The following is a 26,319-nucleotide window of genomic DNA, read 5'->3' as shown; positions in this document are numbered from 1 at the left end:
TGAGGCAGGAGACTCACTTGAACCCAGGAGGCGGAGGTTGCAGTGAGTCAAGATTGTGCCACTGCACTCCAGCCTGGGTGACAGAGGGAGACTCTGTCTCAAAAAAAAAAAAAAAAAAAAAATTAAATGTAGACACTAGCTGTTAAAATTTGACATAACTAAAACAAAATTAAAAATTTTGTTTCTCAGCATACTGATCATGTTTCAGGTGCTCAGTAGCCACCTATGGCCAGTGTCGACCTTATTGGACAGTGCAGATCTAGAACATTTTCCTCACTGCAGGGAGTTCTTGTGGATGGTGCTGTTCTGTTCCTTTATTTCCATCTGAAGGGTGGCTGTCATGATAAATGGACAGGTCTGCCCTTAGATCTGGTACCTTTGTGCAGTGCACATCCTGCCCAACCACACAGGGTGGCCCTGCTCAGTTTGATGAGTAGAGGAAGGCTGCTGCTCCTTTTTTTTGAGACAGAGACTCACACACTGACACACTCTGTTGTCTAGGCTGGAGTGCAGTTGGCGTGATCTCAGCTTACTGCAACCTCCACCTCCAGGGTTCAAGTGATTCCCATGCCTCAGCCTCCAGAGTAGCTGGGATTACAGGCACCCGCCACCATGCCCAACTAATTTTTTGTGTTTTTAGTAGCAACGGGGTTTCACCACGTTGCTCAGGCTGGTTTTGAACTCCTGGCCTTAAGCAGTCTTCCTGCCTTGTTCTCCCAAGGTGTTGGGATTACAAGCGTGAGCCACTGCCCCTGTCCGAGGCTTTTGATAGTGATAATGGACCTAGAATATGACAGAGAGTAAGACTTCAATAGTGAAAAAGGAAGGAGGCAGGAAGGGGGTAGAGAGAGTCTTCCAACAGCATGTGCAAAGTCTCTGTGGCTGGAGGAACTAAAACCAATCTGGTTTGTTGTTGTTGTTGTTGTTGCTTTGAAGACAGGGTCTTCTCTGTTGCCCAGGCTGGAGTGCCAAACTGTGATCATGGCGCACTATAGACTTAATCTCCTGGGCTCAAGCAATACACTTGCCTCAGCCTCCTGAGTAGCTGGTACCACAGGTGTGCACCACCACGCCTGGCTAATTTATATATATATAAATGTATTTTTTTTTTTTGGTAGAGATGGGGTCTTGCTGTGTTGCCCAGGCTGATTTTGAACTCCTGGGCTCAAGCAGTCCTATTCCCTTGGCCTCCCAAACTACTGGGATTACAGGCATGAGCGATCGCGCCCAGCCAACCTAAAGACAGTCTGGATGGTATGGAGTGACCGAGGGGATTTGTGGTCCTGTGAGGCCTTACAGGTCCTACTAGGAAGTGTGATCCTGATTCCCGAGGGCAGTAGAAGCCTTGGAAGGGTTTTAGCAGGAGATTGACATGGTCACATGTGTCATTCTGGTTACACCACTTCCTGGCCATGTGACCTCCGGCAATTACTTAACCTCTCTGTGCCTCAGTTTCCACATCTGTAAATGAGGAGTTTCACACTGTGAGAATGTGCATGTAACATGCTTCAATCTGTGCCTGGCACACAGTAAGTGCTATGTAAATGTGCACCATTGTCATTGATGATGATTGTTGTTATTTTATTGTTTGACGAGATCTCCCTGGAAGCTGTGTAAAGAACCGATTGGCAGGGGATGGGGTGTGTTACAGGATTTGGGGAGACCATTGAGAAGGCTGTTGGGCTCACCCAGGCAGGATGAAATGGTGGTGGCTGGCATGGACTGGGATCGGGCAGGTGGGGAGGAGAGAGCTGGGTGAAGTGCAGGTCTGCTTGAAGGTGGAATCGGCAGGATTTATTGTGACAGGGAAGGGAGCAGCAGGGATCACGTGCAATGTCCAAGTTTTTGGCCCAAAGCCCCGGGAGGATGTGAAGTTTCCAGAAGAGAATCTGGCTCACAGTGGACATTTGATCGATGCCGATTTCTTTCTCCTCCAGCTTTCAAACTGCAGCTCAGCCTGGGAATGGAATTTCTCAAGGTCACTCTGTAAGTCCCAGAACTGCTCGACCAGCCTAGGCTGGAGGATGTGGGCACAGCCCTAGGGCTTACTTCAGAAGAGGATTTTCTTGGCTTGACTCTTTCTCTTTTTCTTTTTCTTTTTTTTTTTTTTTTTTGAGACAGGGTCTCACTCTGTCACCCAGGCTGGAGTGGAGTGGCACGATCGTGGTTCACTGCAGCCTCAACCTCCTGGGCTCAAGTGATCCTCCAACCTCAACCTCCCAAGTAGCTGAGACCACAGGCATGCACTATTGTGCCTAGCTAATTAAAAAAAAAAAAAAAAGACCGGGCGCGGTGGCTCACAACTGTAATCCCTGCTCGTTGGGAGGCCAAGGCAGGTGGATCAAGAGGTCAGGAGTTCGAGACCAGCCTGGTCAATATGGTGAAACCCCGTCTCTACTAAAAATACAAAAAATTAGCCAGGCATGGTGGTGCTCGCTTATAGTCCCAGCTACTCAGAAGGCTGAGGCAGGAGAATCGCTTGAACCTGGGAGGCAGAGGTTGTAGTAAGCTGGGATCGTGCCACTGCACTCCCACCTGGGCAACAGAGTGAGACTCTGTCTCAAAAAAAAAAAAAAAAAAAAAGTTTTGTAGAGACAGGATTTCACCATGTTGCCCAGGCTGGTCTCAAACTCCTGGATTCAAGTGATCCTCCCACCTTCGCTTCCCAAAGTGTTGGGATTACAGGCGTGAGCCACTGTACCAGCCTTTGAATCTCTTCTGCATGCCAGTCTCCTTGCTCAGTTGTTTCTGAGGCCCTGGGCTTCCCCATGACCAAACCTTCACTTAGGCCATTCCTCCCACTTGGAGGACCGGCCCTCTCTCTTTCCACTAATTCAAAATCGCACCTGGTCTGAACAAGCTGCTTCGTAGGACCCCTGCTCCCAAGAGACACATGGAGGGTTAGGTTTATGGCCTGGTTTTATAGAGGGGTGATTTCCCTGGAGGCTGTTGTAGAGTCTGGGACAAGTTATATGTCATCCTGAGACTCAGTCTCTCCATGAGCAAAATAGGCTAGGCAGCTGGAAACTCACGCGACATTCATTCCAAGACTTTTTTAAGGGGGACGTTTAGGGACATAAGATGAGGCAGGCAGGGTAGATGCCAGTTTGTGAGGGACTTTGAAGGTCATGGAAAGCTTCTAGATTTTATTCTAAATACAGTGGGAAGCCGTTGGAGGGGTGGATTGTGGGAGCTGTTTACAGCCTCAGTAAGTTCTTTCCAATGGCCATGTGGATACTGGTTGAAAAGTAGTAAGAGTAGGCCAGGTGCAATGGCTCACGCCTGTAATCCCACCACTTTGGGAGACTGAGGTGGGGGGATCGCTTGAGGTCAGGAGTTTGAGACCAGTCTGGCCAACATGGTGAAACCCCGTCTCCACTAAAAATACAAAAATTAGCCAGGCGTGGTGGTGGGCACCTGTAGTCCCAGCTACTCGGGAGGCTGAGGGAGGATAATCACTTAAACCTGGGAGGTGGAGGTTGCAGTGAGCTGAGATCGCGCCATTGCACTCCACCCTGGCAACAGAGTGAGACTCTGTCTCAAAAAAATAAATAAATAAAAAGAAAGTTGTAAGAGTAGAAGTTGGAGAACAGAAGCCCTACATAATTGTTTAAGTGAGAGATGAAGGTGGCTTCAGTGAAAAGATAGCAGCAAAGGAGATAGAGAGGAGGGTGGATTCAAGAAGATTCAGGGGGTTAGCAAGTGAACTTGCCAAAGGATTGGATATGGGTGTGATAAGAAAAGAATATGCCGGGCACAGTGGCTCATGTCTGTAATCTCACTTTGGGAGGCCGAGGTGGTTGCATCACTTAAGATCAGGAGTTCGAGTCTAGCCTGGCCAACATAGTGAAACCCCATCTCTACTAAAAATATAAAAATTAGTTGAATGTGGTGGTGTGTGCCTGTAATCCCAGCTTCTCAGGAGGCCGAGGCAGGAGAACTGCTTGAACCTGGGAGGTAGAGGTTGCAGTGAGCTGAGATTGCACCACTGTACTCCAGCCTGGGTGACAGAGCAAGACTCCATCTCAAAAAAAAAAAAAAGAAGAGAAAGAAAAAGAAAAAAGGGCTGAGCAAGGTGGCTCATGCCTGTAATCCCAGCACTTTGGGAGGCCGAGGTGGGCAGATCACATGTCAGGAGTTCGAGACCAGCCTGACCAACATGGTGAAACCCCTTCTCTACTAAAAATACAAATATTAGCCGGGCATGGTGGCGTGCACCTGTAATCCCAGCTACTCAGGAGGTTGAGACAGGAGAATCACTTGAACCCAGGAGGTGGAGGTTGCAGTGAGCTGAGATTGTGCCACTGCACTCCAGCCTGGGTGACAGAGCGAGACTCTGTCTCAAAAAAACAAAAACAAAATAAACAAAAACACAGGCCGGGCACGGTGGCTCATGCCTGTAATCCTAGCAGTTTGGGAGGCCGAGGCGGGCAGATTGCCTGAGCTCAGGAGTTCAAGACCAGCCTGGGCAACATAGTGAAATCTCGTCTCGTCTCTACTAAAATACAAAAAAAAAAAAAAAATTACCCGGGCGTGGTGGCGTGCACCTGTAGTCCCAGCTACTTGGGAGGCTGAGGCAGAAGAATTGCTTGAACCCGGGAGGCGGAGGTTACAGTGAGCCGAGAACGTGCCACTGCACTCCAGCCTGGCAACAGAGTGAGACTCTGTCTCAATAAAATAAATAAATAAATAAGTAAATAAATGAAAATATCTGGAAAGGGACGTCCTTAGATGTCCCTAGAATCCTTCATGCAGAGACCTAGCCCATCTTTTTCTCTCTGACTCTCCTCTTAGGCCTTGTATGACCCCATCAACCCTGACAGGGAGACCCTCGAGCAGCCATCACTAACGGACCCCCAGCGTCTGTCTAATGAGCAGGAGGTGCTTCGGGCTCTGGAGCCCCTGCTGGCCCAGGCCAACTTCTCCCCGCTGTCTGAGGATACCCTGGCCTATGCGCTGGTGGTCCACCACCCTCAGGATGAGGTCCAGGTACTTGGCTCCCCAGGAGAACGAAACTCCCAGGAGGCCTCTAGGGTGGGGCAGAGCCTCTGAGAGGCACGGGCTGCTGGGAGTTGTAGTCTTGAGCCCGGGACTCTGGCCCATATGGCACACTTGGTGAACTCAGAGAGTGTGCTACTTTTGGCTGGATGCAGTGGCTCAAGCCTGTAATCCCAGCAGTTTGGGATTCCAAGGCGGGTGGATCACTTGAGGTCAGGAGTTCAAGACCAGCCTGGCCAACATGGTGAAACCCTGTCTCTACTAAAAATATAAAAAATTATCCGGGCGTGGTGGTGGGTGCCTGTAATCCCAGCTACTGGGGAGGCTAAGGCAGGAGAATCTCTTGAACCCGGGAGGTGGAGGTTGCAGTGAGCTGAGATTATGCCATTGCACTCCAGCCTGGGCAACAAGAGTGAAACTCCATCTGGAAAAAAAAAGGAGGTGCTGCTTTCTCAGGTCACTTCACTGCCATCTGTTGGAAAAGTATCATATGATATGGCTCTCTTAGGGCAAGAGACTTAGCACCATCTGCCAAATTTGTAATAATAAATAATATCATACAAGGCCAGGTTCACTGGCTCATTCCTGTAATCCCAGCATTCAGGAGGCCAAGGCAGGAGGATCGCTTGAGCCCAGGAGTTCCGGACTCATCTAGGCAACACAGGGAGACCCCATCTCTACAGAAAATACAAAAACTACTTGGATATGGTGGTGCGGGCCTGTAGTCCCAGCTACTCGGGAGGCTGAGGTGGGAGGATCATTTGATCCCAGGAGTTTAAGGCTGCAGTGAGCTGTGAGCATCATTTGATCCCAGGAGTTTAAGGCTGCAGTGAGCCGTGAGCCAGTGAGCCATGATCTTGCCGCCGCACTCCAGCCTGGATGACAAATTGAGACCCTGTCTCAAAAAAACAAAACCACACACACACACACACACACCACATACACACACACACACACACACACACCACATACACACACACACACACACACCCCCCCAAACCCAGGCCCCCAAAAGCACGCAAAATGCTAACAAAATTATAAGAAATACTAAAATCAGCAGGCGTGGTGGCTCACACCTGTAATCCCAGCACTTTGGGAGGCCGAGGTGGGCAGATCATTTGAGGTCAGGAGTTTGAGACCAGCCTGGCCAACATGGTGAAACCCCATCTCTACTAAAAATACAAAAATTAGCCAGGCATGGTGGTGGGCGCCTGTAGTCCCAGCTACTTGGGAGGCTGAGGCACGAGAATCACTTGAACCCAGGAGGTGGAGGCTGCAGTGAGCTGAGATTGTGCCACTGCATTCCAGCCTGGGTGACAGAGTGAGACAATATCTCAGAATAGAAATAAAAATAAAGACAGAAATAAAAAATACTAAAATCTCCCAAAATTCCACATTTTAGTGATTTTAAACTGCGGTTTTTCCAAAGTCATGTTTTGTCGTCTCTGAAATTGGGATATGATTTACAGGTGGTGGTGTGACATCATTTAATTGGCAACGTATTTTGTTTTTAGTTGCTTCATAAAATAATTGGGTAGAGTCAGTGGCACCTTAGATTCTAGGAAATATGGTAATAAAGATGACTTCTACATGAATGGCACTGTGTTAGATGATGAGCCCTTGTGCAGTATACGACATGGACAACCATATGTGACGGCCCTGCTTAGATGGTGAATGGTGATAAGTGGGAAACAGGGGAATTATTTAGGGGCAGGGCATCTGATTCTGGTATCCTGCCCTCAACACCCCTGCCCACGTTCACCCACCACTGCTTCCTTCATCCCCCGGCAGGTGACAGTAAATTTGGATCAGTATGTCTACATGCACTTCTGGGCCCTGGGCCAGCGAGTCGGGCAGATGCCCCTGAAGTCCAGCGTGGGCTCCAGGCGTGGCTTCTTCAGCAAGCTGCCCCCTGCAGAGAGGTGAGGCGGCCCTTGTTCCCCAGCTGCAGCAAGAGGGAGCAAGGTTAGAGTCAAGAGGGGACTGACAGGTCAGTGTCTGGTTTGGGTGTCTGGGCCCTGGGCGGGAAGTTGAGAAATGGGAGGCGTGACTCATCCAAATGCTGTCTTTTCTTCCCAAGGGAAAGTGAGTACTACACTCGATTCCCAGGGGAAGAGAAAGGATGGGGACGGTTCTCCCCATTTCCCAATAAGGAAAACTGAGGCTCGGAGAGGGAGGTCCACATTCTGAAGATGCAGCGCGGCCAGGATTCCAACAAACAACCTGCACGTCCAATACCAGGGATCGATGGCACGATTGAACCGATCCCCTGTGGTTGGACACAGCTGATCTCTGGTTTCTTCCCCATGATTACTGAGTGGCTTTTAAGATGGTTGTGCGACTGTAGAGCCAGAGTGAGCGTCTTAGGATTGGAGGGGGCTCCCTGGGGCAGTGCAGTCCCGATCCTGCTCCTGCCTCTGTCTCTGTCCCTCAGGAGATACTTTAAGCGGGTGGTGCTGGCAGCCCGGACCAAACGGGGACACCTGGTACTGAAGAGTTTCAAGGACACGCCACTAGAAGGCCTGGAGCAGCTGCTGCCGGAGCTGAAGGTGCGCACGCCCACCCTGCAGCGCGCCCTGCTCAACCTCATGCTGGTGGTCTCCGGCGTGGCGATCTTCGTCAACGTGGGCATGGTGGTGCTAACCGACCTCAAGGTGGCCACCTCCCTGCTGCTGCTGCTCTTCGCCATCTTCATGGGCCTGCGGGCCTCCAAGGTGAGCATGCGCCTGCTACGCCTCCTGCGGCCCTGCGCTGTGGGGACCAGGTCAGGCCCCCTATAGTTGTCTCTGTTTCATGCATTGTTCCTGCGTCGTGCTCTCCTCCCTCCCTCCCTCCCTCTCTCCCTTCCTTCCTTCCTTCCTTCCCATTCTTCCTCTTTTCTTTCCCTTCCCTTCCCTCCCTTGTCCTTCCTTCCTTCCTTCCTCCCTCCCTCCCTTCGTCCTTTCTTTCCTTCCTCCCTCTCTCTCCTCCCCTTCCTTTTCCCTTTCCCTTCTCTTCCCTTCCTTCTTCCCCTTCTTCCCCCTCCCCTCCCCTTCCCCCATTCCCTTCCCCTCCCTCCCTTCCTTCCTTCCTGTTCCTCTTTTCCTTCCCTTCCCTCCCTCTCCCCACCTCCTTCCTCCCCCCCTTCCCTTTCTCCCTTCCCTCCCTTCTTGCCCTCTCCTCCGCTCCCCTCCCTTCCCCTTCCCTTCCCTACTTCATTTACTCAACACCCCTTGGCGGGGGTTTCTTAATCTCTCTGAGCCTCAGTTTTCTCATCTGGAAAATGGGGATGATAGCGAGATCTGCCTTGTAGGGGTGTGATCATGAAATGAGTGAGTCTGTGAGAAGCACTGGGCAGTGCTCGGCTCGTGGTAGGGGCTACATAAGAGTCGACAGCTGCTCACTGAGTGCCAGCTTTAGGGGCGCTTTAGTGATGTGGTGAAGGAGGTGTGTTCTGGAAGCAGACTTGCTGGATTTGAATCTGACTCTACTCTCTTCTCGCTGTGTGATCTTGAACAAGTTGCTTAACCTCTCTGTGTCTCAGCTTCAAAATCTGCAAAGTAGGGATGATGGTGGGACCTAACTTATAGAGGTGTTGTGGGGATTAAATGAACTAACATGCACAGTGCTGAGAACAGAGCCTCCCACATGGCACAGGAGGTACTATGTGAGAGTTAGCTATTACCAGGATGATGATTATTATCATTACTAATTGGGCTGTTTGTTCCAAGTCCCCATCCTGACTGGGTATCATTAGCATTGGGGGAGCTGGCTGACAAATGCAGCCTCCTGGGCTCCAGTCCTAGTGGACTGAATTGGAAACTCTGGGACTGGGGCCCAGGGAACTATATTTTTAACAAGCTCCCTTTTGATTCTGCTACATGTGAGTGCCGGGCTGCCTTGAACGGTTGCACAGGTTGTTCACCATCCAAGGATTCGTGGCCCAGGGGCCAGGTGGAGGCTGACACCCAACTTGTGCTCCGCTTGCCAAAACGCGTGTCCTGTCTCGAGGCTGAGTCAGCCCAGAGGGGAGCTGCCTTTTACTGATTCTCCCCAGGGTTGGCACCGGCCCCAGGAGTGTAGACTGGTGTGAAGCATCTGTCGTACCCGATCATTCATCTGCTGGCTCATTGGTTTTCAAGCTGTTTTCAGCCATGCTGACAGGCTCTTAGGAAGGCTGGTAATAAATCCCGCAGATAATAGCCAGTCTGTGCCGCCTGAGAGGGTGCTGGCATACTCGGGCCAACAGAGGGGCTGGGGAGGGAGCAATTTTTGCTTGGGACCAGGGCTCAGGTAGGATCTGAGGAAAGCTCTGGAAGACGGGGATTGAGCCTGGTGGAGAAAGAGCCCATGAGCTCAGCCTGGCATATCTCATGGGGCTGGATCCAGCGAGCAGGGTAGAGAGGGGAGGTCCCAGAGGGTGGTGAGGGCCTTGAATGCCCAGAGTGGCACCCTAGGCCTTATCCTCAGAGCCGCAGGGAGCTGTGGAACGGCTGTAAGCTGCGACCATGGAGGGCAGAGGGAAGGGGTGAGATGAGAGGCAGGGAGGCTGGTGCCTCTGGGGAGAAGACACTGAGTCCCAGCCCATGGTGACTATCGCCTCACCCCTTGCTGGCCCCAGGGGTGCTATGGAGCCTGTCAGGCTCTGAAAGACCCTATTTCAAACCCAATTCACGCCAGGCATGGTGGCACATGCCTGTAGTCCTAGCTACTCAGGAGGCCAAGGTGGGAGGATCGCTTGAGCCCAGGAGTTGGGAGTCCAGCCTGGCCAACATAGTGAAACCCCATCTCTACTAAAAATACAAAAATTAGCCGGGCATGGTGGCGCATGCCTGAAATCCCAGCTACTTGAGAGGCTGAGGCAGGAGAATTGCTTGAACTCGGGAGGCGGAGGTTGCAATGAACTGAGATTGCGCCACTGCATTCCAGCCTGGGTGACAGAGCGAGACTCTGTCTCAACACAAACAAACAGAAAAACAGTTGGCCCTCCCAGGCTCCCTCTTGGCTGGTCCCCTCCTGCGCTTCAGTTGCTCCCAGATCTCTGTCTTCATTGCAAGCCCCTCCCCTAGTCCCCAAACCTGGCTCCTCCTGTTCCCTGGACACACCCAAGCCCATGTGCAGCGTGTCCCCATGAGCCCAGAGTCCAGCTGCCTCAACCCTCCTGCTCCTCTCAAGTTCCCCATCTCACCTTGGAACAGGCACTCAGAGCCCCGCTGCGGGATGTGGGGTGTGGGGTGCAAGGTGTGGGGTATGGAGTGTGGGGCCCTCTTTCTTCCAGGATACAGGGCTCCTCTGCTTCTGTGGTTTCCACAGGAGCTCTCTACTGTCCATGATCAGATCAACCAGGAAGCTCCAGGCTCAGCCTCCAGGCTGGGCCCCTCACTCTCACCGTAGGCCAAGCACAGCATCTCCCCTGACATCTTCTCTTCTCTCTTCTGGGCTCCGTGTCTATGGATGACCTGTCATCCCGCCAGTCACTGGCTAGACCCCCAGCCCACCCTTCCTGTCCCACCTTTGTACCCCCCGCTCAGGCCCTCTTCCCAGCCTCCAGTCGGTCCCTTCCAGCCCATTCCCCATTCTACCCAGTCCTGCCCTGCCCCCTCCTCTGGGCACAGCCTGGCGCCAGGGACCCTGCTTCCCAGCCTCACCAGACACAATCCTTCCCCTCGAATCTGCGCCTCAGCTCCTCCTGCATGCTTGCGGCGCCCCCACCCTGCCATCCCTCGTTCTCTGCCTTTGCCTGTGCTGTTCCCTTGGACCGAAATGCCCTTTCCTCTTGTTGGGCTGGCCAAGCCCTGCTCACCCCTCACCCTCAGCTCAGAGGCTGCCTGCTCTGGGAAGCCTTCCCGGATGTCCCAGGCTGGGGTGGTGCCCCTGTGGGTTCCTCCATACCCTGGGCTCTACTGTGAAGCCCCTTAGCCCAGCACCGAGCAGGCCCATGGGGCAGCCTGGGGAGGGATGTTGAACTGGTGCCCCTGAGATGCAGCAGCCCGATCCTGCCCTGGAGGGAGAGGTGTGGGGTCCCTGGACACAGGCAGTCGGTCTGTAATGGAGGCAGCAGCTGGCACGGCAGGAGCCCGAGGCTGCATCTGCTCGTCCGCGAGAGGTGATGTCCATCCTGAGCCTTGAGGATGAGGCAGTGAACATTTTCCAAGAACACACCAGGGGTGGTTTGGCTTGTGCCTGGTCCTGGAGGCCTGAGAGAGCAGGGCCTGTTCAGGGTAAACCGGCTTATTCACCATGGGCTGCATTGAGAGGAGAGGAGCAGGAGGTGACAGGGAGGGCCTCGTGTGCCGGGCCATGGAGCTTGGACTCTGAGAGCACCGGGGAGCCACGGGAGGACCATGAGCAGGGGAGGAGCAGGGGCAGCTCTGAACCTGTGTGCAGACAAACTGGATGGGGAAACTGAGGCCAGGGAGGAGGCTGGAGTGATGCAGGGGGGGATGAAGTCTGAACCAAGGCTGAGCCGGGGAGCTGCAGAGGAGGAGACGGGCAGAGAGAGTCAGGGGACAGCAGAATGGGGTTGGGACTGGCAGGTTGGTGAAGGGGGAGCAAGGATGGTGCCAGGGGCCTGGCCTGTGACTGAGTAGGTGGAGGGGCTGCCCAGGACACAGACCCCAGGGTAGGAGGAGCGAGTGCTGTATTCCTTGTGGGCAGTGGTGAGTGCTGAAGGGACCCTCCAGGTGGCAGGGGGACCCCTCTCCAGGGAGACTCTGGCTTCATCTGTGTGCCACGGAGTGACCTGCTCCTTTAACTAGAATTCAGCTCCATCGGCTTGGCAGATACTGACACAAACCAAATGTGTTTTTCATACCACACGGTCCCTAACGCATGCTATTCCTGCATCTTGCCCTGAACCGAAGAAATGGCGATTCGTTCCAATGCAGGCACCTAAACTGACTGTGCTGACCTGGTGAGAAGAGGGTACAGTCCACATGCAAGCGTGTCATTGGTACCTTGCAGGCTATTTCAGCGATTTTCTGGGGCGTGCTGACTTGAGAGGCATTTCACCTCAGGCCTCGGTGTGAGATGGGAACACTCTGTGGGCACCCAGCACAGGGTAACTGTTCCATAGTAGCTGATGTTTGGTAAGTGTTTCTGAGGGACCAGGCTTTGTCCCAATGTTTTTTTTTTTTCTTTTTTTGAGATGGAGTCTTGCTCTGTGTCCCAGGCTGGAGTGCAGTGGTGCAACCTCGGCTCACTGCAACCTCTGCCTCCTGGGTTCAAGCCATTCTCCTGCCTCAGCCTCCCAAGTGGCTGGGATTACAGGCGCCGCCACCATGCCCGGCTAATGTTTTGTATTTTTAGTAGAGATGGGGTTTCACTATGTTGGCCAGGCTGGTCTCAAACTCCTGACCTCCTGATCCACCCACGTCAGCCTCCCAAAGTGCTGGGATTACAGGCGAGAGCCACCGCGCCCGGCTGTCCCAATGTTTTATTAACCGTGTATTGACTTCCTGAACCCTCCCTGGCATCAGCATTGTTGTACAGACAGTGCTGCCCTAGGACTTAGGTCTTACCAAGGGCTTGCAGCTGGTAAGGGCTTAGTGGGTCAGGCAGCCAGGCCTGCCAGCTACAGGGTCCAGTGGCCCTGAGCTCATTTTGTGGCTGAATGGAGGAATCTGGGTACAAGTTCAGGTTTTCTTTTTTTTCTTTTTTTTTGTGAGACGGAGTCTCGCTCTGTCACCCAGGCTGGAGTGCAGTGGCGCGATCTCGGCTCACTGCAAGCTCCGCGTCCCGGGTTCACGCCATTCTCCTGCCTCAGCCTCCTGAGTAGCTGGGACTACAGGCGCCCGCCACCATGCCCGGCTAATTTTGTTTTTGTATTTTTAATAGAGACAGGGTTTCACCGTGTTAGCCAGGATGGTCTCAATCTCCTGACCTCGTGATCCGCCCGCCTCAGCCTCCCAAAGTGCTGGGATTACAGGCGTGAGCTACCGCACCTGGCCACTTTTTTTTTTTTTGAGACACAGTGTCACTCTGTCACCCAGGCTAAAGTGCAGTGGCACGATCTCGGCTCACTGCAACTTCTGCCTCCCGGGTTCAAGAGATTCTCTTGCCTCAGCCTCCTGAGTAGCTGGAATTACAGGCACATGCCACACACCTGACTAATTTTTGTATTTTTATTTATTTATTTTTTTGAGACAGAGTCCCACTCTGGTGCCCAGGCTGGAGTGCAGTGGCACAATCTTGGCTCACTGCAACCTCTACCTCCCAGGCTCAAGCGATTCTCCTGCCTCAGCCTCCCAAGTAGCTGGGATTACAGGCGCCCATCACCATACCTAAGTTTTTTTTTGTATTTTTAGTAGAGACAGGGTTTCACCATGTTGGCCAGGCTGGTTTTGAACTCCTGACCTCAAGTGATCTGCCCATCTCGGCTTCCAAAAGTGCTAGAATTACAGGCATGAGCCACTGTGCCAGGTCTAATTTTTGTATTTTTAGTAGAGACGGGGTTTCACCATGTTGCCCAGGTTGGTCTCGAACTCCTAACCTCAAGTGATCTGCCCTCCTCAGCCTCCCAAAGCGCAGGGATTACAGGTGTCAGCCACCGCATCTGGCCTGGGCACAGTTTTTCAGTGGGAGCCCAGAGGGCACTGATGCCCCCATTTCTCCTTACCAATATCAAGGATGGGAACAGGGGTCCAAGCAAAGAGACTAATGGTGGGGAAGTGGGCAGCCAGTAGACAGCTGGGCCCAGACCTGTTCTTCCCCCCAACATCCTTCCCCTCTCCTCTTCTCTTTACAATTTAATTTTTTTTTTTTTTTTTTTTTTTTGAGACAGGTTCTCACTCTGTTGCCCAGCCTGGAGTGCAGTGGTATGATCATGGCTCACTGTAGCCTCAGCCTCCTGGGTTCAGGTGATTCTCCTGCTTCAGCCTCCTGAGTAGCTGGGACTACAGGTGCTCACCATCACACCCAGCTAATTATTATTATTATTATTTTTTTGAGACAGAGTTTCATTCTTGTTGCCCAGGCTGGAGTGCAATGGCATGATCTCGGCTCACTGCAACTTCTGCTTCCCAGGTTCAAGCGATTCTCCTGCCTCAGCCTCCCGGGTAGCTGGGATTACAGGCATGAGCCACCATGCCTGGCTAATTTTGTATTTTTAGTAGAGATGGGTTTCTCCATGTTGGTCAGGCTGGTCTCGAACTCCCAACCTCAGGTGATCCACCCACCTCGGCCTCCCAAAGTGCTGGGATTACAGGCGTGAGCCACTGAGCCCAGCTTGCTATTTTTTTTTTTTTTAATTTTAATTTTTTGTAGAGATGAAGCTTTTGCCATGTTGCCCAAGCTGGTCTTGAACTCCTGGGCTCAGGTGATCCACCCACCTTGGCCTCTCAGTGTTGGGATTACAGGCATGAGCCACTGCATTTGGCCTACAGTTTAATATTTTAAACCATTTTTTCCTTCATTATAGAAAAGTTCAAACAAACACAAATAGGATAGTATGATAAACTCCACTAGCCAGCACCTAGCATCAACAATTAGCAATAGTTAATCAGATTTCCCCTGAAGACCTCCACTGTCCTACTATTGGATGATTTTGAAGTAAATCCTACCTAGACTTATTTGGAAATACTTTATTATGTCTCTAAAACATAAGGATGTATTGTAACAAAATCTTTCAAAGCTAAAACTCCTATCATCTGCAAACCTTTGGGCTAATCCATTAATACGTGGCTCAGATGAGCAAACCGGTGCAGTGCAAACCAGTGCAGTGGTTGCTGAAAACTGTAGGCCAGATGGGGCTGGTGGTCTTAGAGCCACTGGAATGAGGGCACGTGTGTTAAAAATACAGATCCCCGGCTGGTGCCTTGGGTCACGCCTGTAACCCCAGTACTATGGGAGGCCGAGGAGCGAGGATCGCTCCAGGCTGGGAGTTTGAGACCAGCCTGGTCAACACAGGGAGAATCCCGTCTCTACAAAAAATACCGGGCTTGGTGGCGCACACGTGTAGTCCCAGCTACTTAGGAGGCCAAGGCGGGAGGATCGCTTGAGCCCAGGAATTCAAGGCTTCAGTGCGTTATGAGTTTGCTTGTGAATAGCCACTGAACTCCAGACTGGGCTACAGAGCGAGACCCTGTCGAAAAAAAAAGAAAGAAAGAAAGAAAGAAAAACCCCAAAAATCCCCAAACAGATCCCTCGACTGAGCTCTGGGGACCCGTACTGAAGAGGTCTGGGTAGGACCTCCCCGCCTCCTCAGGGGAGTATGCGGCGTGGGCCGTGCCAGCGTGGATGACCCCGGGCGCTGTGTATGGGTGGGGGCGCACCCCGAACTGAGCCCACGGGGCGCTGTCCCGCCTGCAGATGTTCGGGCAGCGGCGCAGCGCGCAGGCGCTGGCGCTGGCGCACATGCTCTACTATCGCAGTACGTCCAACAACTCGGAGCTGCTCAGCGCCCTGGCCCTGCGCGCGCAGGACGAGCACACCAAGGAGGCGCTGCTGGCTCACAGCTTCCTGGCCCGGCGGCCAGGGGGCACTCAAGGCTCGCCTGAAGGTAGGACGCGGCCCTGGGACCCTGCCCCCAGGGGCCACACCCCCGCGAGGCCCCGCCCCAGCGAGATACGTCCCCACCCCCAGTTCCCACGGGTGGACCTGACGGATTTGCGAAGAGACCCCGGCCCTCAGCAGACAGGGCCTCCGAATCCAGACTCCGATCTTGGTCCCTGATGTGACCGCCCTTTCTTAACCTCAGCCTGGTTGGGAGTCTTGGCTCCAGGGCACGGCCCCCTCCTGTCATTCTTTCCTCTACCTGAGCTGACACTCTCCTTACAAGAGATCATGCGCGCTCCCTGTGTGGGCTCCAGGTGGTCCCCTTCCCTACAGGAGCCCCCACCTTCCCTGCCCAAGAGCCCCTGACTGGTCCCCAGACGAGAGCCCCAGAGATGGGCCTTCTGGCCCTCTCGAGCCTCCTGGGCCTTGTTCCGCTCCCCTCCAAGCCTCAAGATCACTCCTAGGCTTCTCCCAAACCCAGGCCCTTCCTGTTCTTTGCCCTACGCCCCTCCTTGCTGGTCCCTCGAATCTTCCCCGATCTCAGTGTGACCTCAGAACACCTGCCTCTCCTCTTGCAGAGACCTCCAGGTGGCTCCGGTCGGAGGTGGAGAACTGGCTCCTAGCCAAGTCAGGCTGTGAGGTGGCCTTCAACGGAACTCGGGCCCTGGCGCATCTGCAGGCCCTGACCCCCAGCATGGGATTGTACCCACCCCCGGGTTTCCCCAAACTAGACCCAGTGGCTCCGATCACTTCCGAGCCCCCTCAGGCCACGCCCAGCAGTAACACCCCCTGAGTAGAACCTACCTCCCTGCCCAGTCAGCAGGCTAGGAACTAAGCCCCGCTTCCTTCACGACAGGCTGTCAATTACGGTTATACTTTTCACTCCAACTTCCAATAACTGACAGGTAATTATTTTTGCTGCACTGTGTGCTTAAGCAAAGCAGCCAATCAAAGTAGCTAGCAGTTGTTAAGTCTCCCCCGCCCCTTCGATGAACAGCCAATCAAAGCGATTTAGCTCTGCTTCTATTCCATTTCTTAGTCCCACCCTCAACATAAACATCCAAGTATGGTTTGGCTGAGGAGCTGGGGGTGTCTGCCAATCACAGCTGCTCAGCTCTGGCTTCTGTAAACCGCCAGGTAGAGTTAAAGCTGCGCCCTCCTGAGACTATATATCATTGTCTTTTTTAGCCCGCTCCAGGCAAACTGCCCATCATGTGCACCAAGGCCGTTAGCCCTGCCTCCTGGCAAACGTCCAGTGACAGCTGCTGGGTTCCATCAACTTTGGGCAGCCAGTTGTCGCTGCAGGGAAGCAACCAATAAGAATTTCTAAAGGAAACCTGATCTTGCTATCAATTGCTGCTGCTTAAATGGCAGGCCAGCTGGTCAGCTGCTGATTAGGGTGTCTAGGCTGAAGGAGTTGGAGACCTTGTGCTAGGTAGGTGAACCAGAAACCACCCTCGCCACCAAGACTCGCTCCCAACCTGGCTCCCGGCAACCTCAGGTGCCTTCCTCGCCCAGGTCTTTCACCCTTTCTACAGAAACTACCTCGGTCTGGATCTCCCCACCACCAGCAGCCTGTGCAATATTTATTGGTCTATCAATTTCTCCCCTGTCTCCTGTCCCAAAGTAATAAATCATGTTTAATAAGTCTGGATGAGGCTACTCTTAACACACTGCCTTTAGGGTAACCCTGCTCTGTAGAAGTGGTTAAAAAATTATTTTTAAAAATCTAGATGAGTGCGATGGCTGCAGGAGTTGGAGGGAAGGAAAGCATTTGAATCCTGGAAAGAAGGGAGGGATTCTAGCTAGGTCTTGGGGTCCCAGACAGAAAGCTGTAGTCCTAAAAAGAGGCTGGGTTCATGGTTGGTGAAACAAAGACAGTCATAGAAGAGGATCTTAGAAGGATCTGATTCCAGAGGAGTCCCAGGGCCTGATGAACAGAGGAGATAGGGTAGCCATGTGCGATTGTGCAGATTTGCAGTTTTGTTTTGTTTTGTTTTGTTTTTTTTGAGATGGAGTTTCGCTCTTGTTGCCCAGGCTGGAATGCAATGGCATGATCTTGGCTCACTGCAACCTCCGCCTCCTGGGTTCAAGTGATTCTCCTGCCTCAGCCTCCGGAGTAGCTGGGAGGCGCCTGCCACCATGCCTGGCTAATTTTTTGTATTTTCAGTAGAGACAGGGTTTCACCATATTGGCCAGGCTGGTCTCGAATCCCTGACCTCAGGTGATCCACCTGCCTCAGCCTCCCAAAGTACTGGGATTACAGGCGTGAGCCACCGCACCCGGCCTGTGCAGATTGTTAACTGCACAAAGGAACACAGCCACGCGTGGGTGGCTGTAAGATCCAGCCCATACCCCTACATGTATCCTGGTGTGGGTCTGGGTCAGCCAGAAGAAGGGGTACCTCCTAATTTTTGCTAACGTGTCATATGGGCTAGAGGCAGCCTTTGGGGAGAGAGGGGAAGAGTCTCCCTCTCTAAGACCCCAAATGTTCAGTCCCTAGAGAGGGAGACTGGGCTGGGCGCGGTGGCTCACGCCTGTAATCCCAGCACTTTGGGAGGCTGAGGTGGGTGGATCACCTGAGGTCAGGAGTTCAAGACCAGCCTGGCCAACATGGTGAAACCCCGTGTCTACTAAAGATACAAAAATTAGCCAGACGTGGTGGTGGGCGCCTGTAATCCCAGCTGCTCAGGAGGCTGAGGCAGGAGAATTGCTTGAACCCGGGAGGCGGAGGTTGCAGTGAGTGAAGATCGCACCACTGCACTCCAGCCTAGGTGACAGAGCGAGACTCCGTCTCAAAAAAAAAAAAAAAAAAAAAAAAGAGAGAGAGAGGGAGACTGGTTACCTAGAGGGAAAAAGAAAGCTGTCTTCCCAAATGGAAAGTCAGTAGAAAGAAAAAAGAGTCCAAAATTAGCCGGGTGTGGTGGCTCGTGCCTGTAGTCCCAGCTACTCGGGAGGCTGAGGCAGGAGAATCGCTTCAATCCGGGAGGCGGAGGTTGCAGTGGGCTGAGATCGTACCGTACCACTGCACTCCAGCCTGGACAGAAAGAAAAAAAGAGTCCGACAATCTAGAAACACACACTATGCCCGGGGCTCTGAGAGAGAGCAACAGAGTGACAGAAGCTTGAGCAAGGAGACAGGACTGGTCACTGCAGGCTTCCTATCCTAACAGGGTTTGCTGGGACCCAGAATCCAGGTTCTTCCCAGAAGTGTCTGAAGGTCTAGATTCAGGTGCCTCACAGAGGTCTCTTGGGCCTTGAGAGGGGAAGGCCTGGGCTCTTGGGTCTGTGGGAGGGAAAAGGTGCCTGGGGTCCCGGCTCCTGTGTCCTCGGGAGGAAGGGGTTGGGGGCTGGGAGATGGGCATTCTGAGGGCTGAGCAGCTGGTGGTGGGGACCCTGTTAGGTTCAGGAGAGGTCAAGCGTGCGCAGCCTGGGTCCCTGGAGGCGGAAGGAAGGAAGGAAGGAGATCAAGGCAGACCCCGCAGTTAGTTTTATTTTCTGGAGGACGCGCGGTGAGGGGGGCCGGGAGGGGGCGGGGGCGGCCGGGCGAGGCGGGGCGCTCACTCCCGCTTCCGTAGGTGGATGTAGATGATGCCGCTGACCAGGGCGAGGGGGAAGGCCACCCAGGCCAGGGCGAAGCAGTATCCGAAGCTGCCCCCTCGCGGGTGCTTCGCCAGGATCTCCTCGGCGTGAATGGCATAGATCAAGGCCCCAGTAAACACCGCCAGGCCTGCGGAAGACGAAAACCACGCGTCACGCAGTGCCCCCTCAAGACTACATTTCCCAATATCCCATGGGGGCAAAGAAGCGCTGGAGGGCCCGTGGGCAGCGCCGCTGCCTGCTGGGAGTTGTGGTTCTCTCCCCAGCGCCGTGCAACAGCAGCGCGGCCTTAGGTAACTGATTTAATCTCTCTAGGTCCAATAATATCTCTCTATCCATCCAAGGAATATTTTTGAGTGTGTTTCTATATGCCAAACATGCAGTAGCAAATTCATAAAGCAAGAGAGAAGCTTTGCAAGAACCTATAATGTTCCCCAAACTGACTATGATTAAGTTAGCCCTTTGCACCTTAAGTCAAAAAATTAAAAAGTACGCAAAACTTCTTGAAGTGTCTGATGCACAATAGGCACGCGAGAAACAGCGGTTGGCTGATATAAATACCATTACTATTATGATTCAGAGCCGCCGACCCTGGGACCAAAACTATTTACCTATACCTCCTTCCCCAGCCCCGGCTCCCTGAAACTCTTAAGTTCCCTGATGACTCATACGCACAAGCCACGACTATCATTAGCCACTGAAAAGTACAAGTCCCAGCAATCCCTGGGGGCAGAGAGGTAGCCCACGGAGGCACCTCTCGTGGCTCTTGGGGTGTGGAAAATTGTTTTTTTCTATGAGAGGCCCATTCTCAGGGCCCCCAGCATCTTGGCACACCCCACTCCCTTCTGCTCAATTCTTGGGGGATTAGGGGTGGGGAGGGGCAGTGCTCACTGGTGCAAAGCTGGCAGAGGCCGGTGGCATAGAAGAGACCTCCTCGTCGCATGGTGTAGAGCTGGAACATGAACAGGATGAAGGAGAGACAGCAGAGAATGAGGGAGAGCACCATGAGGACCTGCACCGCCTTCAGCCAGCCTGCAGTAAGGAGGACACAGAGGGGGACATCATGGTGGGTCCAGAGTTCCAGCTCCACCTGCTTGCTCACCATGTGACCCTTCTCTGCCCCGTCCCTGCTCCTGTTTAGGCCCATACAAGCCTAGATACTTAGATGTATCACTTACGTTGACCTTGAGCCCTGTTACCTTGCTAAATTCCCTTCTCAGTTCTAGTAGTTGCTTTGCCAATTTTTTTTTTTTTTTTTGAGACTAGGTCTTGCTCTGTTGCCCAAGCTGGAGTGCAGTGGTGTAATCATGGTTCACTGAAGCCTTGTCCTCCAGGGCTCAAGAAATTCTCTCACCCCTGCCTCCTGAGTAGCTGGGACCACAGGCACAAGCCACCACACCTGGGTAATTTTTAAATTTTTGTAGAGACAGGGTTTCCCTATGTTGTCCAGGCTATTCTTGAACTCCTGGGCTCAAGTGATCCTTCCTCCTAAGCTTCCCAAGGTGCTGGGATTACAGGTGTGAGCCACTGTGTCTGTCTGCTTTGCAGAATTTTAACGGATTTTCTACATAAACAACATGTTTATGGGAATAGAGACACTTTTTCCTAATTTATTTCCCATGCCCTTTATTTCTTTTTCTTGCCTTCTTGCATTGGCTATTCCAGTAAAACATTGAATAGAAGTGGTGAGAGCAGACCACTTCCTTTAATCTTAGTTTTGCATTAAATCTTTCACACAGAACTTTAGATAGATGCAGCTCTATTCCTTTAGAACTCCAATGAACCTGGCCCCACCCCTTTAGAACCTTAAGTGGTTTCAGCCCCATCCCCTTGGAACTTGGATGAAATGGTCCCAGGCATCCATTCAGAGCACCAGCCCCATCTCCTTAGAGCTTTGGAAAAATACTCTTGTCTTCTCAGAATATTGGGAGATTTTTCTCTATTCTTTTTTTTTTTTTTGAGACGGAATCTTGCTCTGTTGCCCAGGCTGGAGTGCAGTAGTGCAATCTCAGCTCACTGCAACCTCCACCTCCTGGATTCAAGCAATTCTTCTGCCTCAGCCTCCTGAGTAGCTGGGACTACAGGCACATGCCACCATGCCCGGCTAATTTTTTTGTATTTTTAGTAGAGACGGGGTTTCATCATCTTGGCCAGGCTGGTCTCGAACTCCTGGCCTTGTGATCCACCCGCCTTGGCCTCCCCTCTCTATTCTTTAAACCTATAGCATGCCGTCTCACCCTTTCTGAGTCAGAGGAGGAGGCTTTTATCTATATGGCCTCTTCAGAACAGGAGGTACTGGCTGGATGTGGTGGCTCACGCCTGTAATCTCAGCACTTTGGGAGGCTGGAGCAGGTGGATCACCTGAAGTCAGAAGTTCAAGACCAGCCTGGCCAACATGGTGAAACCCGTCTCTACTAAAAATGCAAAATTAGCCAGGCTTGGTGGCTCACACCTGCAGTCCCAGCTACTCGGGAGGCTGAGGCAGGAGAATTGCTCGGACCCGGGAGGCAGAGGTTGCAGTGAGCCAAGATTGCGCCACTGCACTCCAGCCTGGGCAACCAGAGGAAAGCTCAGTCTCAAAAAAAACAAAAAAACAAAAAACAAGAGGTAGGTACATCCAGACAGGCGGGACATGCATTAGCCCTAGGCACTCAGCCACTCAGGCCTGGACCCCGCCCACTCCAACTTTGTTGGGGGAGGGTTCCCAATTCTCAGTCCCATGAGGACACGAAGGGTTTCCCTTCCCCTTTGAAGACCAGTCCCGCCGCCCTCACCCCTCACCATTCTCGCTGACATTACTGCAGGCCCATGTTTTGGTGTCGTTGTTCCACGTGCAGTCGTACCAGAGATTCAGGGACTCTTTCCCGGGGAGAGTCCACCAGGACTGGGATGGACAGAGAATGAAACAAGGGGCAGGGTTAGGAAAGGAGAGGGGACAGGGTCAGGCAGACTATGGGAAGGGCTGGGAAAAGGGTGGGGTATCTGGGATGGGGTGGAACTGGGGAGAGTTAGGATTTAATATGAGAGGAGGTAGGGTCAGGACAGGGAGGAGGCATCGGAGGTAGAGCTAAAAGGGTTAACCTGGTGGTTCATGCCTGTAATCCCAGCACTGTGGGAAGCCGAGGCAGGTGGATCACTTGAGGCCAGGGGTTCGAGACCAGCCTGGGCAACATGGTGAAACCCCGTCTCTACCAAAATAAAAAAAGTAGCCAGGCGTGGTGGCAGGTGCCTCTAATCCCAGCTACTTGGGGGGCTGAGACAGGAGAATCTCTTGAACCTGGGAGGCCGAGGTTGCAGTGAGCCGAGATCGCACCATTGCACTCCAGCCTGGGGGACAGAGTGAGACCCTGTCTCAAAATAAATGAAATAAAATATAAAAGAAATACTAGGTAAAGGGGGCGGGGCCAGAATGCCTTTAGAGGAGGGACGTGGCAAGATTCTGAAGGGGAGCAGAAGGGCCCTGAGCTCCAAGTAGGCTTACCTTGTCCAAAGTGGCCACGAAAAGCAGTATAAGAATGAGGATGTGAAGGGCTGAGACCACCAGCAAGAGGAGTGACATGGCTGCAGTGGAAGCCTGGGGAGGGGGAGCAGGGGACAGAGTCTCAAGAGGCTGGCACAGGCCAGACACACTCACGCCTATAATCCCAGCACTTTGGGAGGCCGAGGCGGGGGGATCACCTGAGGTCAGGAGATCGAGACCAGCCTGGCCAACATGGTGAAACTCCATCTCTACTAAAAATACAAAATTAGTTGGGTGTGGCGGTGCACACCTGTAATCCCAGCTACTTGGGAGGCTGAGGCAGGAGAATCACTGGAATCCGGGAGGCGAAGGTTGTAATGAGCCAAGATCATGCCATTGCACTCCAGCCTGGGTGACAGAGCAAGACTCCATCTCAAAAAAAAAAAAAAATTTTGGCATAAAGGCAGGTGAGATATCTCCTGATGGAGGAAGGGCGTGGGTGCAGACTCCTGGGTCTCTCAGGGAGGAGACCGCTGGGGCCTGGATTCCTGAGATCCCCATTGGCTGGAGGGGTGGAGAGGGCCAAAGATGGACTCTTGGGTTCCTTGAATGAGGAGGACTAGCAATGTGGCTCCTCTCTCCCCAGAACCCTGTCTCTGGGTTACATACAGGCCAGATAGTGAAAATTCAAGTTGAGACCCCACCCTGCACCCCGATATCAGGATCGAGGAGCTGCCCCCAGTGACAGGCATTCTTGACTCACACCACTCCTCTCCTGGGGTGAGGGGAGGAGGGGGACCTGGTGAGTCATCTGGTGACTCATCACCCCCCCATCTCTAAGCACCAGGGAAACCCCAGCCCCTGGCTATGTTCACGAGGTCCTCACCCCACCCTGCTGCCAGACTGGTGACTGTTGGACATCTTCTGGAGGAAATGGATAGGATTCACGCTGGGGGGAAGAGAGGCCTGAGAAGAAGGAGTTAGCCTCCCAGGACTCTTTGGTGCTCAGGAACAGGGGACCTAGAGGTCTCCCAGATTTGGGGTGTTCTCATGCAATGCCCTGATCTCAGGGCCCCCAGAGGATAGTGGACACCTCTGAGGGGAAAACTGCAGGAAGTTTTCCAGTGGAGGGCTCTGCTGGGACCCCAAAACTTTGCCGGGCCCCACCCCTTCCCATATCCCCACCTCAAGTGCTAAGAGATCACTTATTAAATTACAAGGATTTCCAAGAGTAAGGGGCGTCTCTCCCAGCCTGGGGGTGTCCTTCCCAAACTGCTACATTCCCAAGTAAATTAAGAAGTCCCAGCCCTGAATAACGGACTGGAAACTTACCGAGAGCCGCGAAAAAAGTCAGAGCTGGAGTCGGAGTCTCGTCCCTCGCTCGGGCCTCCGTGCCCCGCCCTTCTCCTCCCTCCTTTCACCCTCCGGAGGCCCCCGCCTCTCTCACCGCCTTCCTCGCTCCTTTGCTCTCCCCTCCAATCCGGAACCCTTTCTCTCTCGCTTGCTCTCCTGCCTCTCTTCTCTCCCTCCTGCCCTCACTGTCTGGGCCTCCTTCTCTCTTGCTCCCGTTTCTCTTTCTCTCCTCCTCTCAATATATACTGACCCTTTTATAAACCCACCCTCACCGCACCCAGCTGAGGTCGGCTGCCAGTGGGAGGGCCCAGGCACTCCGGTTCCTCTTTCTTTGGGCCCCCACCCAATCCCCCCAGACAGACATCATCTGGGGCTCCCTCCCAGGGTTGAGATGAGAAACTCTTGGAATGGGGCTCTGGGGAGGGGCAAGCGTCAGGGGTGGGAGGGCCCGATTCTCAGGACCCTTGAGTTTTGAGGTCTTGTCCTGGGACCGGATGTCTGCTTTCCCTGATGGAGCTTGGAGCTGGATAGGAGTCTGGGAAAGGAGGCCAGATTTCTGTGGCATGGACTGAGATTGCGCTGGTGAAATTGGCCCCGTGGTGGGGGGTCAGAAGATGGGAGATGAAATTTGTGAAACTCGGCAGGGCGTTGTGGCTCATGCGTGTAATCCCAGCACTTTGGGAGGCCGAGACGGGCAGATCATCTGAGGTCAGGAGTTCGAGACCAGCCTGGCCAACATGGTAGAAACCCGTCTCTATCAAAAATACAAAAATTAGCCAGGCGTGGTGGCGGGTGACTGTAATCCCAGCTACTCGGGAGGCTGAGCGAGAGGTGGAGGCTGCAGTGAGTTGAGTTTGCACCACTGCCTTCCAACCTGGGGGACAAAATGAGACTCTGTAGCAAAAAAAAAAAAAAAAAAAAAACAACAAAAAAAAACCAACTTGTGAAACTCTGGAAGCGGGGAGGAAGTGGAAGCTAAGAATCCAGCGCCATCATTTCCTGACTCAGTGACCTTGAGCCAATTATTTCACCCACCTGGGCTCCAGTATCTTAGTCTATGTTGAGAGTATAATAATGCTGACAAAATACTAATACTGATAATAATAATTCTGATACTTATGCTGAATGAATAAGGTAATACTGGTACACTCACACACCTAACCTGTTCCTTCCTTCATCAAACATATATTGAACATGTACTCTGATCTGGGAGTTAATAATGAAAACAGACATGAGCCCTGCTGGTATTATGGAGCTTGTCTTCTAGTAGAGGAAGACAGACAAGAGAAAACATCAATGATGAAGATAAATCTCAGATAGGGATAAGTGCCTTGAAAAATAAATACAATAGGCTGGACGTGGTGGCTCACGCCTGTAATCTCAGCACTTTGGGAGGCCGAGGCCGGAGGATCACCTGAGATCGGGAGTTCAAGACCAGCCTGGCCAACATGGTGAAACACTGTCTCTACTAAAAATACAAAAATTAGCCGGGCATGGTAGTAGGCGCCTGTAATCCAAGCTACTTGGGAAGCTGAGACAGGAGAATTGCTTGAACCCGGGAGGCGGAGGTTGCAGTAAGCTGAAATCGCACTACTGCACTCCAGCCTGGGTGACAGAGCAAGACTCCATCTTAAAGAAAAAAAAAAAGAAGAAAAGAAAAATAAATACAATAATAAATAGAGTAATGGAGATAATGACAGAGTGCAGGGAAGACTACTTGAAACAGGAAAATCAGGGAAGGCCTCTTGGAGGAGGTAACATTTGAGCTGAAGACAGGAGGCATTTGAACGCTGGGGTTGGGGAGTGGTGGGGGGGCGTGGGGGGAACAGGAAGTGCAAAAACTCTTAAAGCTTTTGAGAACAAGCTCAGGTTGTTTAGGGAGCAGACAGAAGGGCCAGTGTGGCTGGAGCACAGGGAGACAGAGGGAGTGGTGAGAAGGGAAATCAAAGGGTGCCCTTGAAGACTAGGGGAGGGGCTTGGATTTCATTCTAAGTGCAGTGGAAAGCCATTAGGTTTTAACAGAGTGTAGTACCAAAGATTTTTTTTTTTTTTTTTGAGATGGAGTCTTGCTCTGTCATCCAGGCTGGAGTGCAGTGGCATGATCTCAGCTCACTGCAACCTCCACCTCCCGGTTCAAGCGATTCTCCTGCCTCAGCCTCCTGAGTAGCTGGGATTACAGGTGCCCGCCACCACGCCCAGCCAATTTTTGTATTTTTAGTAGAGACGGGGTTTCTCCATGTTGGCCAGGCTGGCCTCGAACTCCTGACCTCCAGTGATCTGCCTGCCTTGGCCTCCCAAAATGATGGGATTACAGGCATAAGCCACCATGCCCGGCCCCAAAGGTTTAATGTTAACTATTATTATTAATTTTGGGGATATTAAATTGGGGTCGAGGTGATGACTACTATGTACACGAGTCTCTTGGGCGGGGACCAG

General features: G+C 52.6%; 2 protein-coding genes across 4 annotated transcripts in view; one reads left to right on the top strand and one right to left on the bottom strand.

Moving 5' to 3' along the window:
• The window catches only part of TMEM143 (transmembrane protein 143), a 31,277-nt gene extending 14,154 nt beyond the window's left edge, over nt 1–17,123 (top strand). For 2 of the 3 annotated variants that reach the window (XM_024237903.3, XM_024237902.3), the window contains 5 exons: nt 4,795–4,989; nt 6,790–6,920; nt 7,433–7,712; nt 15,286–15,475; nt 16,050–17,123. In XM_024237903.3, coding sequence (XP_024093671.1) covers nt 4,795–4,989; nt 6,790–6,920; nt 7,433–7,712; nt 15,286–15,475; nt 16,050–16,264 — 1,011 coding nt within the window. In that variant the 3' untranslated portion in view covers nt 16,265–17,123. The remainder of the gene's footprint in view (nt 1–4,794; nt 4,990–6,789; nt 6,921–7,432; nt 7,713–15,285; nt 15,476–16,049) is intronic. The other variant, XM_054540848.2, reaches the window with a different exon arrangement.
• A 1,814-nt stretch (nt 17,124–18,937) lies between these two features.
• EMP3 (epithelial membrane protein 3 (MAM blood group)) lies at nt 18,938–25,508 on the bottom strand. Its single transcript, XM_024237979.3, has 5 exons — nt 23,863–25,508; nt 22,552–22,644; nt 21,852–21,954; nt 19,962–20,102; nt 18,938–19,200 (listed from the first exon to the last, which is right to left on the bottom strand). The coding sequence occupies exons 2-5, from the start codon at nt 22,627–22,629 to the stop codon at nt 19,031–19,033; spliced, it is 492 nt and encodes a 163-aa protein (XP_024093747.1). The 5' UTR covers nt 22,630–22,644; nt 23,863–25,508; the 3' UTR covers nt 18,938–19,030.
• Between the last annotated feature and the right edge of the window lie 811 nt (nt 25,509–26,319).

Source organism: Pongo abelii, chromosome 20 (assembly GCF_028885655.2).
Source record: "Pongo abelii isolate AG06213 chromosome 20, NHGRI_mPonAbe1-v2.0_pri, whole genome shotgun sequence".
Taxonomy (NCBI): Eukaryota; Metazoa; Chordata; class Mammalia; order Primates; family Hominidae; genus Pongo; species Pongo abelii.
This window is presented reverse-complemented; position numbering and strand designations above follow the sequence as displayed.

Coding starts and splice junctions, on each gene's coding strand:
- EMP3 (XM_024237979.3), bottom strand. CDS start 22,629: ATGTCACTCCTCTTGCTGGTGGTCTCAGCCCTTCACATCCTCATTCTT. Junction 21,955..22,551: donor TCGTGGCCACTTTGGACAAG/GTAAGCCTACTT, acceptor TGTCCATCCCAG/TCCTGGTGGACTCTCCCCGG. Junction 19,201..19,961: donor CCTCTGCCAGCTTTGCACCA/GTGAGCACTGCC, acceptor CGTCTTCCGCAG/GCCTGGCGGTGTTTACTGGG.